Here is a 16,569-nt window from a genome sequence, read left to right as displayed (position 1 = left end):
TAATTTAGGAAAATCCACATTTAAGTAAAAAGGCTGTGTAAATACATTTGTATTCATTTTTGTATATTTAGAACAGTTTTTGATCCTTGCAGACTTTACACATCTTTAAGAAAAAGGATCCATAAGCTAAATCTGTCTTCTCCCTTTGAGAAGCAAAGTTTTGTGGCAATATTTATAAAATGAAAGTTAAAGGGGACCACAAACATAACATTGAGGTTAAAGGGCTGACTCACATTAAATCAGGTTTTTCATAAGCAGACAGCCATCCAGATGTTGTCTGGTGTATTTTGAATATTCATACATATTATTATGTCTAAGAGTTAATTAGCCTGTTTGGGTCTGACCTGGAAGTGTGCGCTGAGAAGCGGGCGGTGCCGTGTTTCTACATCCGGTGTGTCCGAACCTTTCACGACCAGCGAAGACAGACGAACAGCGAAGAATGGAGAGAGAGATGCTAACGAGGCTCCGCTGTTAGCGTGAAACATCAGCAGCAGCAGCAGCAGCAACAGCAGCAACAACACCACCGAAAACCCCCACACCAAGCTCCGGGCATTCGTCAACATTTGGCCTGACAAACACACAACCCACGTCCTGCTCGTCTGGATTCACCACTGCGAAGGTGAGCCTGTTGTGTTTGTGTGCGACGAGCTAGCAGACCAGCATTTGATAGAAGAAGGTTGTTAGCTAATATTTTCGTTGCTAACGGAGCTAATTTCCTTGTTGCGCTCGGTCCAGCTGTCACCTAGCCATCAGTAGGTGTTAGCTACGGCGTTAGGAGTCTGATTTGCTCTATTTGCTGTCCATTAACTAACCCACATTTAGGAATAACAAGGAAATGTGTGTATCGAAAACAGAATGTTTTTTTAAGCCACCGTTGCTAAATAATGTTTGGCTAACGTTAGCTTTGCGGTTGGTTAGTCAGGTTGTATGTAGGCAGGCTGGGAAGCTAATTTGGCTAACGGTGAGATCGCGTACTAATCGATGTGACCATCACTAATGTTAGACGGCCAAGGCAGGCTTTGTCTATGAAACGGTGGCGTACGGCTGCCAGCTCGCTTCCTTGTTGTGATTCAGCCGGAGGCCTGCTTTCAAAGGATCGATCATCTTTATATTAGCCTCAGCAGCCTCGACCCAACACTTCCTCACACATGAAGTACTACCCCTGCCCCTCAGTGCAACACAAGGGATGCAAAGACAGATCAGACAAAATCTGGGAATTCAACCAAGGCGCCTCCTCAGCTTGGTCACTGTGGGCAGAGTTTTATTCAGGCATTTAGCTAACTGTTGCCTGTTTGATTGTGCAAAGTGCAGATGTTAGGAGTTAATGTCAAGTTAAAATTTACCTCCAAATGTAGCTGCAATGCAAATGTCCCATGCCCCTGGTCAAACATGCATAGATACAGAACGCCTCATTGTACATTTTCCTCGCTCAACTGCATAGATGGCTTATAGCTGAATCAATAGATGTAATCTATGGCTCGTGTTCATTTACCCTCCATCAAGTAAAATAATTGATTACCCTATTTTCTACTAAATAACACAGCAGCATGCTCTGAGAGAGCCGTGCAAACCAGTGCTGAAGCTGACATTTTATTGAACTATATGTTACTAGCTGGACATTTCCCCCGACAAGAGCTGTGTGGATCCATGGTAGAGTATTGTTGGCATCCTTTAAAAGAGTCCTACTGAAAGAGAGGCTGATATAAAGTAGTTTCTGTGTTGTATTTATTTAAAAGGTCATGGTGATGGAGAACATATCATGGTAGACTGAACAAACTCTTACAAGGTATTAATTTAGGAAAAGTCACACTTAAAGTAGAAACGCTGTGTAAATACATTTGTATGCTTAGAACATTTTTTAATCTTTGCAGATTTTACAGGTAATGACAAAGCTGCAGTCCGAGGCTTTTCCCTCCCCAAATGTGCAGTTAATGAATACATAACAAATTACCCCAGAAAAGTTCAAGTAAGCTATTATTTGTGTTTAGCAAAAGGAAGATATTGTTGGATTTTCCAATCAAACTCTCAGGTGGAAAAATTAGATCATTGTCATGGATGTGGGCGCGTACAACAGCCAGATAAACATATGTTCTGTGTGTCTGCCCTGTGCAATACACACATTCTCACATTTTCACATTTGTTATTTCCCTTGCTCTACTTCTGTTACTGACACTTTGTTTCTGCACCTTTCCTGTCTCTTCTGTTGCTGTAACAAGTGAATTTCCCCGCTGCGGGATAGATATAGCCTCTTTTATCTCTTATGATGTTCAATGTAAAGAAGAAAAACTATGTATAACTTAAATCCCCACAGTTATAGTTTATAAGAGCTGGCTTTAAGGAGAGAGGCAGCTGTTAGCTGGCACTGCCACAGTAGGAGTCTGCACTATTGGCAGGCCCCCCTCTCAGGCTGATCTTTCCACTGAAGGTTAATCACTCCACTCAGAGCCTTTTTGTTTCTGTAAAAATGAAAAGATGTCAACAGATTAGTCGTTTTTAATAGACGCTAATCAGAAGCATCTCAGTTTTAAAATATCTGTCAAAAGATATTTTGACAGGCAAATTCATGGACCGTAATTGAGGTTTTTCTTCAGTTTTAAATACATTTTCAATGCAGCCTTAATGTGTGACTGAATGAAATATACCAGTGAATGGTGCTGGGTTTTAAAACTAGCTATTAACCAATTATGTCACCTTTCCTGAACTCCTGAAATGTTAAGTTTTTGATTGCCAGCATCATCAAACTGCCACTCTATGTCAGTTTTGCTGCTATGGTTTTGTGCCTGTGATTAGACAGTACACATTTGTGTGTATGCTTTGATACTTTCTCCTAGGATTTCTACCAGGATATTATAACTGCATTGTGAAAATAATACTGCCACAATACATTGTAAATATATTTATATATACACCGCATTCCTGCTTCATCATCTCCAGTCAGAGTAGATGCATAAAATAAAACAGCCTGATGCGTAGTTTCAGCTGAAGGGATATTGGTGATGTGACACAGATGTGAGATCAGCAGAACTTACTGTCTGTAGACACAACAACTCAATTTTGAGATCATCTTCAGTAATATGACACATTTCTTATTCATGCAGAACGAGCTTCATTCAAAAGTGTGAAGCCGTGGGATATCCTCATGTAGAGAGACAGTTTTACTTGAACAAAATATGTGCAATTGTTCAAAATTTTAGTTTTTATTTATGCTCACTTGTACCCAGTGAGGTTAGCTCATCAATTCAGTTATGACCACAGTTTTTTAGGAAGGAAAATGTGTGTGAATCTTAAGTAAAGACCTAAAGTGTAAGAATGTAAAATATTTTATGTATTTCTTGCATTTAATGTTAAATAGGTCAATTAATCAAAGGCTGTAATGTTGTTAATATTCCTTGAGCGCTCATACAGGCCAAGCTGGAGTCAAATTAAATGCCATTATGCAAATGAGCACTACATCAAACATGAGGCTGTGCCACTGCAAATCTATACCATCATCAAACAGGAAGCCACATGTACTGCTTCTGTTCTCTAGTTTAGCACAAAACCAACTCAAGAATCCACTCTTGAAATTCTACCATGGCAAAATACAAAGTATGGGCAGTAACAACTTGGAGGGAAGCAGGGCTGGGAATCCAGAATCAGTTCTCATTTACTGTTTCTGTGTGTGTTTTAAAGTGAGATTGTAACCATAGTTAGAAAAGAAAGGTGTTAAATTTTACAACTTTACAAATTTTGGCAAATGCACATTCTTACAGTACATAACATGTGAATTGTTAGGCAGATCTTTAAAAAAAAGGCATCAATAAGCTAAATCTATAATGGGATTTGAATTCATAAAATCCTTTCAAGTCTTCTCCCTCCGAGAAGCAAAGTTTCGTTCTTGGGTCCCAAAGGGGTTGTATCCTCAAACTCCTGTATCAGGAGACACGCCACCTCCACAGCGATAAAGGCCAGGGATTCCCCACTTTCAAACAGTCCAGTGGATCGCTTACATTTATTTTTCACTTCATGAATTTGATAAATTGTGATTTTTAATGCAACCGCTACCTGAAATGTGTTTTGTAAATCCTTTTATATATGAATAAAACTACAGGGACACCTTCCAAAGTAATGCAGTCCACCACAACACCGCCTTCCCTAAAATACTGTGGAGTAAGATCAGCACTTTTACATAGTTTATGCTGAAATAAAACATGTATGAAGGCAGAAGTTATTTAGGGGGTATTCTATTGAATTGCTTCACATTTTGCTACTGTACATAGTACTTTATCGATCCCCAGTCAGCTAAAAGAAACAAGATTTTGTTTCCTTTTCTAAAATGCTAGATGGAAATGGGGTGACTTCTTTATGACTTGGTTTAGGTAAGCTCCTCTCAATAGGTGAACATGTACAATTTATGTATCAATAACTGGAGGAAATAAAACACAAGTAGACAATAATGCCCTTTGGCTCATTACAGCATATAATGTGATACGCCTTTGTAATTAAGGGATGCAAGTGATTTGCAACCCTTCATTATGTGTAGTTTTGTTGCCTTATATAGTAAGAATTAAGTTTTTGTCCCTCCTCCATCCTTTCCTCAGGTCAGACATGTCTGAACATGTTTAAAGTACAATGTGGCTGTGCTGATGTTCTCTTATTGGTGAAACAGATGCATAAAACAGGCACAAGAAAACAATACATTCAGTTTTGTCTCTAAATAAAAAAAACATGTTTACCTTACAGTTTATACTCTGCTCAAAGACAGTTAACATTCACCCTCATACAAGGCAGGAAGTGTTATTGTGCAATTCAACATCAGTAAATGGCTCTCTAGAGTTTAATGTGAAGAATCCTTTTAAAGTGAATCTTGCAAACAAACTAGAACTGGCGTGGTGCCCGCATTGTGTGTGTTGTCATCTTTAACAATACACTCAGTGTCTCAAACAAAAAGATGATTTTAATATACAGTAGATTTTAGTATTACTATTGTGTTTCTGCACGTTTTTTAAACATTTGACCAGCTTTCATTTACACCCATACAAATGTGCAGTTACAGTGAAAAAGCACGTGAGCGGAGAGAAATGACCAACAATGTGACGAGCCAGTGTCTGCTGACCGGTTAGAATCAGCCATGCCTCTCCTCCCTGAACAAATGACCCTGACTCAAATATACGTACACATTACAGCCTTTTTGAATCTTCATTGCAACCTTAATTATTGGGGTAACAACTTGGACTACTCCGTTTTACGAGGTCAGGTATAAGTCTGTGGGCTAGCAGTGATACGTATACACCTGCAGCTGTAGTCTGTTCTCCAGATGTAGGACTCCCACACCACCCTGTCAGAGTTCATTTTGCAATAATGTTCGGCTCGCTCTGCATCGTCCCGCTTATTAACATGGCTACTTCCTGAAGAAATCAGTAACTTGTCACAAAAATATTGATTAAAAAAAATCTTTCATTAATTTAAAAATTATTGTATTGCTTCCGCCATCAGCACTGTGCCCATAGCAATGGTCTGAACCAATCAGAATGGAGTTTTCAACAAAGCCGTGTAATAATCAGTAATAGTAGTGTGGTGTGAATGGGCTGAACATTGGTTGAATGCGTGTTCATAGTTTTGCGTCCACCGCAGGAGTTTGTGTGTGGAGATGATAACCCATTACTTCAGTCAGGAGAAACGCCTAGCTGGGCTAATCTAAACACTGGCGCACTGGATCAGAGTGGCCCACAAATGATTATTTGCACAATGGAAACTGTGACAGCACGCCTTTGGTCTTTGCTGCAAACCTGTTTTATAGCCGTGTTGTTCTGGTCCTGGTTTTATGTAATAGCCACAGTGCACGGTTGCCCTTGAGAGCAAACTAGCTGTCTTTGATGCTGAGATCTGTGCAGGCAATACTGAGCATGAGTCATCCGGAAGCCCACACACAAATACTTTTCAGCAGCAGCCATTCTATGCTCAGGAATTACAGCATTGTCATTAAAATATTAGTAGCTGTTGTTTTTTCATTGAAGATATAAAAAGTTGTTTGTTTGTTTTTTTTTTAAGGAAAAACTATATTCTATACAAAGTATTAATTTGGGTGGATAATCAGTCGAACCAGTAATCAGTTTCAATTTATGGTCAACATTTTTTTTGCAGCTTGTTTCAGTAACGTGCTGAAGATAAGTAGCAGAATAGGAAGTCACCCAAAGAGGCCTTCATTTGATAAACTTCATATGCTTTCTTTTGTAGTGATTGCTGAGTTATACTCTCAACTGTCTTTATGTTTTAGAGTCATTTAATTTATTATTTACATAATTCTTGTCCGTGGTAGAGGGGGGTAAGTTGAGCCACAAATTATTTTGCTGAGCACTCGACAAAATCAGACCGGTGTCCATCTCGTTAAGCTATGCTGTCCTTGGGAACAGACAAAGCTTTATATAATTGTTTACATAATATTCCCAGCTGACATTGTCTGCCAGGCTATAGCTGTGGGTGGTGGAGAGTCTTAGATGCCTTCATGATCACAAACTATGACTTAAGAGTTGTGTTGACGGTCAGACTGGCTGCTGTGTGTTCTGTGACCACTGTGGCTTGATGACTATCTCTTTAGCCCGGCAGCGCTGTTACTGTAAGCCGGTCCTGTCCTCATTTAGCATCATCTGCTTGTAAATGGTCATCTTTTTGAAGTGTTTACATGACCGGTGTCCTTCAAAAAGGAAAAACTACAGTGTTTACTGGTGACTGGATATGTGGTCCTGATTGTGCCGTTACCCTCAACCAACGCACTTTCAGCCTGCAGCTGTGAATGGGCTACATTGGCTATAATGTGATCCTTTTGGGGCAACCTTGTCCGTCAAATCACGTCCACTAAAATTGCTTGTTTGGTCTCTAATAGGCTCAGATTGTTATTGACAGTGTCCGCAAACATTATGGAAATGATCCCTTCAGAGATAGACCTGCAAGATCGTTTTTGTTTAACTAGAAACATCCTTTATGTCCCTCTCTTTCAAACCACCAGACTCTATTGACAAAAACAGTAATTCTGCACTGCTGAAGAAGTGAGTTGCTGGTCTAGTTCCATAAGTTTGTGTATTTACCAGACTTTTCAAACCCAAAATATGGAGAAATAGGGTCCAGGTTTAAAAATACAGTTGGATATGCTTTATAATGTTTTAATTGTCAACATGATGACGGTAATATCAGATATTTTCAAACTGAATTGTTCTTTAAATGTTTTTTTAGATAATAATAAGATATCTGTACACAGCTTTTTGTTGAAGAAGCAGCTCACTGAAAAAGATCAGCCTACATATTGTAGTTTTTTTTGACAGGATTTTATCAGATTCCATGATTTCATGTTCCATGTGCTGCTCTCAGTGGAAAGTTAATGTATTTTATCTTATCTATTGTGTGTGTTTCAGGTCTTCCACCTTCTCCTTCCTGGGACAAATGTTGAGGCCAGAGATCATCCTGTTAAACAACTGTTAGAGGTGACAGGGCGAGGACAGGGAGGAGTGTCGGTTAGCTGTACCAGGATTTGTCTCATGAGAGTGACTGTGCCATACAGGCACTGCCAGTGACCAGGGCTGTGGCTGTGGTGGGCCCGGCCCAGGAGGCCTTTTCGTACATCACTCCAGGCTCCCGCTGACCTGTGCTGCTCCACACCATGGATCAACAAAGAGATAAATATGGCGAGCGGCCCGCCAGGAGCACAAAAGTCTCCCAGGGAAGCCGCAGTGGACACTCGTCCCGACCATCTGGCTCCTCCAGCTCCTCTGGGGTTCTCATGGTGGGGCCAAATTTTCGTGTGGGAAAGAAAATTGGCTGTGGAAACTTTGGTGAACTGAAGCTTGGTAAGTTGAGTCTAACTCTTGTGTCAAATGAACCAAGACCAGTTGAATTTGTACATTTTCATAGCAGCAGTTTTTAATGGGTCTGTGTCCAACTACATGTAGTTGCTAGTTTATTAGATACACCTGACCGAAACTAATACAGGCTAAGACAACCATGCAATCAATTGTATTAATTAGAACTGTTCTAGAGAGGCGTTGCTTCAATTTTGAGGTTATTGTGAAAGCTACTGTTTGTGGTAGTGTGGAATTACATTATAGAGGTAGCTGATGAAGACAAAATATTGGAAACATTGTGTCTCACTATAATGCAATACAAGTTAACCAAACTATAAATTACAGCCTCCAAAATGACCATAAATTATGACTTTATACTTTTCTTAAAGGTATATTTTTTTTGAAGGCCGTTTTCTTACACTGCAATATTTTTGGTTTAGTTGTACCAGGAATTCAGTGTATATTCAAAGAAGAGGAAATTTATGTAAAGTTGACATCTCTTACTGTTTTACGTATTCTCTATATATTAACCTTTTCTTAATCCTTGAAGGGTTCAAAACGGTCTAACGTAAGCTTCATCTTTCCTGTCTTATTTCAGGTAAAAATCTTTACACCAACGAGTATGTAGCTATTAAACTGGTAAGTGCACACTTTTCTTTCTGTGCTTGATTCCTCACCTCTGCAGATATAAGAATCTTTTGTGAAATCATGGCTGTAATTAGTCCAATGCATGAAGTCGAGCAGTCATTTTAAAATCAGGATCACTGAAACGGCTTTGGAGCTTCATAAACAACGTCACTATATATGGTTGGTTGTTTGGTTAAAGTAGTAATGATGAGAAATCAAAACTTGACTTTAGAGATGCATTTAAAGTGATCTAAAGTCAGGGCTGTGTGCAGACAGGGAAGTTGGTTGCTGGAAGTCTGGCAATTAGATAAAATTTAAGCGTACCATTTTTTAATGACATTGATGTAGTGCTTTTATACAATCGAGAAAGGAGTTTCAGGTCTTTTCCCAGGTCAGCTTCCCAAACGTCCTATCAGAAATGATTTCCCAGATGACCATAGATCGTTCCTTTTAACAAAATCATTATCAAACTATGTTTTACAGGATTTGACATTTTTCCCACACTAAATGGGATGTTTTTGTGAAGTATAACTTCCAAGAAAGACTTTATTTTGAGTTCAGAAGTAACTGGGACAGAACAAAACCTACAAAATGGAGACTGATGGTAGCTTTTTAGGATGACTCAGTTAATGGAGGAGTCCTCCGTCCCCTCCAACAGAGTTTTAGGAGGAGGACAGAGATGAGGGACATGTTTTTAATGCCGGGACATCGTATATATGCTTTAGCTATGGTAGGCGAAAGAGATGCTGGAAACCGACACCCAAATACACATAGTCCCTGTTTGTTTGGTAGACCTGCCACTGTTACATCATGGGAGGTTTTCCTTGCTTGATCCCAAATTCTGTAATCTTGTGTCATCGGATGGCATGTTTGTACATACAAGATGAGTCATCAATAAATTGTTGGCACAGAATTGATGTTTCATGTCTTGAAGAAAATCCAATCGTTGTTTTCCTGTACAGATTTAACGTAAAAGTAAAAATCTTTTTCGGGTCCTCTTTCAGTCCACCGTTTTTTCCAGTTTGTGAGCTGTTTGTGAGCATTAACTGTACTGGTCTGGATGTGTCCACTGTGCAGGAACCAGTGAAGTCGAGGGCGCCACAGTTGCATTTAGAGTACCGGTTCTACAAAACACTGGGAACTACAGGTAAGGTCACAGATCTGTTTGTCAGCCCTCGTGGTGTTTTTATGCGACTGCATGACAATGATTTGGCTGTTTTGGAAGATCAGTCCAGGAGATTGCATCATTTCCACAACAAATGATTACTCCACTCAGGTTACGTATTGATATTAAGCTGGGTCAGCAACTTATTTTAATCTGCAGGGCTTTTGTGTACACGAGTGCATGAATGGCTACATACGTAGGGAACAAGTGACCTTGCTTGACAGTTGACTTACCAGGGGTGCAATTCAATATGAAATGTGTTGACATAAAGCTTCTTATACACCCACAGAACAGATGAAGCAGCTGATCTTTTTTTCTGATCCACTGAAAAGGCTTCTTGTTGTTATCTAGACAGAATATGCAGGAGGTGTTGCAGGCTTTGTTGAGGATGTGACTTGTGTTTAGTGCTGCATGTCTCCAGTGTCAGTGGTGACAGAACACACGTGTCCAATGTCCAATTCTGATTGAGCTAATAATAACCTTAACATCCTTATTATGCAGTGTGGGTCTGCGTGGCTCTAGTCTGGATGTTTTGGAACATGTTTCTTTGTACATAGTTCATAACAAAGTAGCTTTTCAAATATAAGCATTCATTTCTGCAATATTTTTTGGGACACATTTGGCAGTGGAAAGAAGCTGTGAATACCACACGGACATATTACAGTATCACCTTATTGACTTGAAATGGAAAACTCAGCAAAGAGTTGCTTATTTACACGTCCAGCAACATAATTGTTGATTTGGAGTCGTATTTCTGGACACCTGGTGAATCTGCATCCTATATTCACTCTCCTTTTAGTTCCATTTTGTGGTCTCCACCAACTCCTGAGGGATTTATCTGGCACTAAATGCTCCACTGCTCACCAGCTAGTGGTTAACTTAAAGCTTTTTTTCAACCCAAAAAGTTACAAAGAACTATGGAGCCAGATGAATTCATCTCAGGGTGTAAGCTAAGACCTAAAAGTCTCTAGTGTGCATTCCTGTTTGCGTTTTCTCCACGTGCAGCTTAGTGCTCGGCAGGTAGCGCATAATGGGTTTTGAGTGCTTTTTTTTTTTTTTTTGAATTGAAAACAGCTGCCTACTGTGGCAGAAACGATGCTGATGAGGGCAAAGAGAGTGAACAAAAACAATAAAGCTGGGTGATGATTCTCTGTAGGGTCATCACTAGGAGCAACCCAGTTTACATTACACGTCATTTGACCCATCTTATGGTGAAAATATTGATTATAGTCGCATTTAGGAAATGAGGTTTGGCCTCTGTGTGCAGGTTTATCTGACTGACAAAATGTATTTTCACTATCCATCGCCAGTATGAAGCAGGCTTATACATTGTCTTTGTGCCGCGTGTAGCAGAGAAATTCACTTATTTGATTAGCTTTCTGTTGTCTTGGTAAAACATCTGGGAATGCTGGATCAAAGTTATGTTCACTGCATGAGGCTAGATCATATGGTCAAAGGTTAGCTCTAATCCACCAAGTCAGCAGATGGGCTTTAATTATTTTATTTATTTAGTTTGGACGCAATAGGATTTTCCAGATATCAGATAACCATTAACTTCAGGGTCATTTCTGCCAGCATCACTGATGATCTTTTTAGAGCAATAATGGTTTATGTAGTGCTACTTTTATTAGTTTCATGTCTGCAATCAGTCATGCCTAAATGACTTCAACCCAAATGTCAGAAATGTAGTTTTACCTGATACCTGGCCTGTGACAATATATCCTGCAATCCATTAAATGGGTATTTTTCTCATTGTCCTAATTTTTATTTCTTCACACATAATGTGCAGTAGTCACAGTTTTCCCCCATTACACTGTCTGGTTCATGGTGTTTAATAGTGATGTCAATGCTAATGGTACAAACACTGAAATAACAGTAATTCTCTTTTTCCAGATACTCGTATCTCTTTCTAGAACAATGCCCTTGACACTGACATTATTCTGCGTTCAGAGTGAAAGACAGTAATAGCAATGATACCTGCTTTTCAACTTTTCCTCCCTTAACTCTGCTCCCATGGGAATTTCTCAGTTTGTCATAAAAGATTAGTCAAGGTCTGCTGACGCATCCCTGTTACAGCAACCACTGACAACAATCTTGTGAGTATCAAATAGCTACAATAGAGAAATAAATTAAGGGCAAACTTTTTTAGTCTTGGTAGTAGAGGAAATGGGTGGGAACACCAGAGACAATGGAACAATTGAAAAATCTTTTTTAATAGTTGTTCGTTTCTCTTCTGTTAAAATGGTTAAAATAATGCTGTGTATATTGTGCTTGTAGTCACATGAGTGCAAACTTGACCTGAACCTGAGCTGATAAGTTTCTGATAAGAGATAAAATTAATCGTTCTGCTTGTAAGCTTGCTGCTTTTATTTGAGGTTTTCCTTACAGCCCAGTTGAGTCACAGTGTTATAGTTTCGGGGTGGCAGTAATCACAGTTTGGCATGGATAATAAAAGCCACGTTTTTGTAATATATGGTCCTTGATGTGCTTTTTGCAGCTCGACATGCACATATGATAACCAGACCGGGGATATAATGGCTATTGTTTTGCAAAGGCAAGGTCTGGAAAAGGCCAACTGTGCGGAAACTCATTAAATATTTAGAGAGTGGGTCTGCCTCTCTTAGTACTAACCTGCCTCTGTCCTCTCCTCCAGATGGGATAACGTGACCTCATTTCTTCTTGGCTCTGTGCTGTGCCACATACCTCTCAGCCAATGTGGTTGTCACAGTGTCTGTGCGACAGGGTCTTTATGAATTAATGCGGTTTGACTCAGATGCTCAATCAGGTGTCGTATCTGGTGCATAACCAACTGTCACTGGATATTAATGAGGATGATTCAATTAGGACTTATGCATCTCCTTCCACATATTATGCCAGGATGTTTGTCAGTGCAGTCAACAACAGTTTTGTTGCTGCTTCGGGTTTTACAAGACAGCAGACTGTGAGGGATTGTTGTGCTGAGGACAAGACAGTTTTGAAGATCAAATGGGTTTGTTCAAGGGTGGGTGGACACTATTGAGCCGTTAAAGGTATCTGTAGCCAGATTTCGTCATGAAACACTACACCAGCTCTGTGACCATTGAAGTCCCAGGGAGTAAACATTATCTATAGTGACACAGCTTGCTAGATTTTACATGTAGAGTAAAGGCCAGAGGTCTTATCATTGATATCTACGGTTTTGCTTAGAGTGAAAAAATGAGGCATGATGAGAAACTACAGAGTGTTTTTTTTTTTTTTTTTAAGAATGAACAATTGCATCAACAGAAATGAAGCTGGAAATTGAAAAAGTACTGGCATGTTACTTCTTTCTGTCCATGTACTGTGAACGAGGGCGGTAACACGTTCAGTTGTTTGGTCTATAAAATGTCACAAAAGGGAGAAAAATGTTGACTAGTCCAAGATGACATCCTTAAATGCATAGTTGTGTCCACAATCCAAAGATATTCAGTTTACTGTCATAGAGGAGTAAAGAAACCAGAAAATATTCACATTTAAGAAGCTAGACACGTAGAACAGAATTGGCAGCAGTATTTCAGGTGCTCACATCATCCTCTGTCATTTTTGCTGTAATTATATCATCATGACTAAACAGTCTGTCATGTACATTTCCTTGTCAAACATGATCAGTTATTACAGTCATACAAGTGAAGCTTGTGTTTATGGACTACATCGTCATGCTGTTAACTGATTGAACTGTGAAGCATCCACCTTTGCTTCGGAATGTAATAATCCAAATAAACATGCAGTGTTTCCTCAGCGCTGAAAACATTCATTTATTCTGTAAATCTTTAATATTCAAAAATCCTACTGAAGATGCCCAAAGAATCAATAACTAATAATAATAAATAATATAATTTAATAATAATTTAAAATGATTAAAAATGATTTCTTTTCACTGTTGTTTTCAAGTGGAGCAACACTTAGAGCTACTTGCGGACAGTTTTTCAGTGATTAACTTCATCAGTCATATGGTTGTTGGTTCGGAGTTTCCTGTTAATTATTATAAAATTAATTTTGAAACAACAACAAATTGCAGGTTTTGTTACTGATAGAATGTAAAAGAATGTAACAAAATGGAAGAGTAGACAAATGAATTACCCTACAAATGTGCAGATTCACAAACAAGAGCGCAGGTTCAGGGATAACAGTCACTGAACTAAAGCAAGTGAGCAAATACGTCTGTCAGAAATTTAATTTGAGCAGCCAATCACAGACTGGAGTAATCATGCAGGCAGCGCGCAATCATAAGTAGATCAGCACAGTGTGCAAACGTTGATGTGAGGCAGGAGCTGGCTGTATTCCACTAGAGGCATTAAATATTCTGTAGAGCCACTGCAGAACCAACGCGAGTAGCCTGTCTCTACTTATTCTGCATGTCCACTTCCAGCCCACCGTCTTTGCAGTCAAACACACGTCAAAAATGTACAATACGGTACAGTAGAGTACACCGTGGACGGTCTATCACAGGGCTGGCACACACATATATAGTAAGAAAATCACATTCACGCCCACTATAGTCAGTTTAGAGTCACGAATTCGCCTAACCTGCATTTCTTTGGGCTGTAGGAGGAAACCCACACAGGCACGAGGGGATCATGCAAACTACACACAGAGAGGCACCACACAGTAATGTCAACGTAATTAATTCTGTGACAATGTTTGTCCTTCATTATTTAAAAACCTTCTCAATGCACGATGACATTTATATTTTTAATCTGTAATATTAACATACATCTGTAATTGTTGAACATACTCTTGTGAGGTGGCACAATGTTGCTCTGACGTTAAATATGTTGTTATATGCGATTATTACAGCAAATGATAAGTCTAAAGTACTGGTACAAAAGAAATCAAATGTGACAGGAAAAAATAGAATTTCTACAACCCTCTTTGCCACAGTAATGGATAAATTATTAATAACACAAAAACTACCAGATGGTCAAAATAAAACATCCAAACTCGTATCACGGAGTCCAGAGAAAGATCAGGTCTTTGGCAGCACGTTGAGAAATTGCACTCACAGAAAGTCGTGCACTGGGAGATTTGGGCGAGTGCCTTTCAGAACCAGTCATATTCATTCATTGCATTCATACTGTTCCCCTTTTGTTGTAAAGGACTGCAGCCAGCACCTCTAAGTAGATCACAGTTATGCATAGTAAAATTTATTCTTTCATCCTACTCCGCAGGACGGGCTGTTTTATTCAGGGGCTCATGGAACTGAGACATTTGGGAAAGTCTGCATAACACCTTATGATTTCTTTACTGATGTTATTTGTTTTCTTATCACAGACCTGCTTCTCTGAGTAATAATAGTATTATGTAGAAAAATACAAATATTGGATCAAGATATATCCTATGTACTTCTAATACAATATAATACATCTGTATAGTTTATGTACTCAGCATATTAAGTCCATTAAAATTAGCATTACTGCTCTAATAGATGCAACTCAACCTGTTTTTAACCTGCTCATTCACTCATTGGTGTATACTGTCAGTGTGGATGCTCTTGTTGAAAGCGCTTGTCTTTGGTTGTCTATCCCACACGCCTTTCGGGCGCTTGCACTACTGTACAAATGTTTTAAAGACCAAGTCAGTACTACGCCCAGACATCGCTCTCATTATTTTAAAGAAAATTGGACGAGAGAAGTCAAAAGTGGTACCTCCAAGATTAGTAGCTTCCATCAAAGTTTGAGTTTTTGTGTACCATTAGAGAATACTTTGCAGTACAGGGCACACAGATTCAACTCTTACAAAGACTGTTTTGCCGTGGATAATGATGGCTCTGCGATCCCCAGTTTACATTTGCTTGTAAAAAGCTTGACCGGCCTTGTTTTCAATTGAGCAACCGTTTATCCACTTATTTACAGCACATCTCCAATCTGACACATTTTTAGGCCTCCCACAGGCACCCCGAGTTTCAAGGCACTCATTCCTATGGTACAATTAGCAACCCACAGAACTGCATAATGGTGTCCAGAAACGCAGGATGGAGCACAGCATGACTCCTACATGCCCATATGCTAGCTGACAGCATTTACGCCACCTTTCATGCTGCAGTGTATTTCCCATTACCCAGCTGGCAAGTCAAATTCGGCAACATATTCAAAATGAATATGTTAATACACGACATCAGGATTAGTGTTAGTATTTAGCTTTCTGATTATCGGTCTGTGCTTTAATTACTTGAGCAGAATAATAAGTTTATGATGGAAATTTGGTTCCTTCACTTAACTTTGTTGTGCCAACTAATTTCTTAGATCTGTCTCTGTCATGGCACACAACACACAAATGAACTGAGCACACAACCAATATATTTTGGACTAGCAGTGTGCGTGCAGAGGAAAAGCTTGTACACAAAATAAATAGAATGATTATGGTAAGATCAGAAGCAAAATGTACTAGATCCAGTCTAAGGAGGGCTCTAAAAAGCTGCTGTAATCTATATTTCCATGTTAACAACAGATCAAGTGACTACATGTGTGAAAAGAATGTGAAAAGTGTTGTTGATGGTGACAAACCCACAGAATATTATCTCTGAAATCTACAGTTGTCCTCAGCTCTTTGGAGCATTTTAATTTCAGTTCTCTGTTTTGGTTTCATGGCCAGAAACTTGTCTGTTTTGGTCTCATCACTTTCAGAGGATTTATCAGACAGAAGTTATCTGGTAAATCTAGCGGAGCGTTCAGCAGTTAAGAGCCAGATATTTTCCTCAGGAGCAAGTGGAGACCAAAACAAAGCTAGAGGCAAATATTTGCCAGGTGAAGCACAGCTCCAAATTGATGCATTTTACAATGAAGTCCACGCAAAGGTGAAGAATACTGGAAATATATGTTCATATCCAAATATCCATATGAATAAACTCAACATACATGTATGCACTTAACTATACATACATAAATATAATGTTCATGCACACACAAGTATACAATAAGACAAAGCTACTGTACATACAGTAATGAT

At 39.2% G+C, this 16,569-nt stretch overlaps 1 protein-coding gene across 2 annotated transcripts in view; it reads left to right on the top strand.

The window, feature by feature from the left end:
- The first annotated feature begins 412 nt into the window (after window positions 1–412).
- Window positions 413–16,569, top strand: part of csnk1g1 (casein kinase 1, gamma 1) — a 33,891-nt gene continuing 17,734 nt past the window's right edge. For both annotated transcript variants that reach the window (XM_070839792.1, XM_070839710.1), the window contains exons 1-4: window positions 413–619; window positions 7,389–7,820; window positions 8,413–8,453; window positions 9,519–9,588. In XM_070839792.1, coding sequence (XP_070695893.1) covers window positions 7,634–7,820; window positions 8,413–8,453; window positions 9,519–9,588 — 298 coding nt within the window. In that variant the 5' untranslated portion in view covers window positions 413–619; window positions 7,389–7,633. The remainder of the gene's footprint in view (window positions 620–7,388; window positions 7,821–8,412; window positions 8,454–9,518; window positions 9,589–16,569) is intronic.

The sequence above is a fragment of the Pempheris klunzingeri genome, chromosome 1 (assembly GCF_042242105.1).
Source record: "Pempheris klunzingeri isolate RE-2024b chromosome 1, fPemKlu1.hap1, whole genome shotgun sequence".
NCBI lineage: Eukaryota > Metazoa > Chordata > Actinopteri > Acropomatiformes > Pempheridae > Pempheris > Pempheris klunzingeri.
The sequence above is the reverse complement of the archived record's forward strand: the minus strand, read 5'-3'. Positions and strand labels throughout refer to the sequence as shown.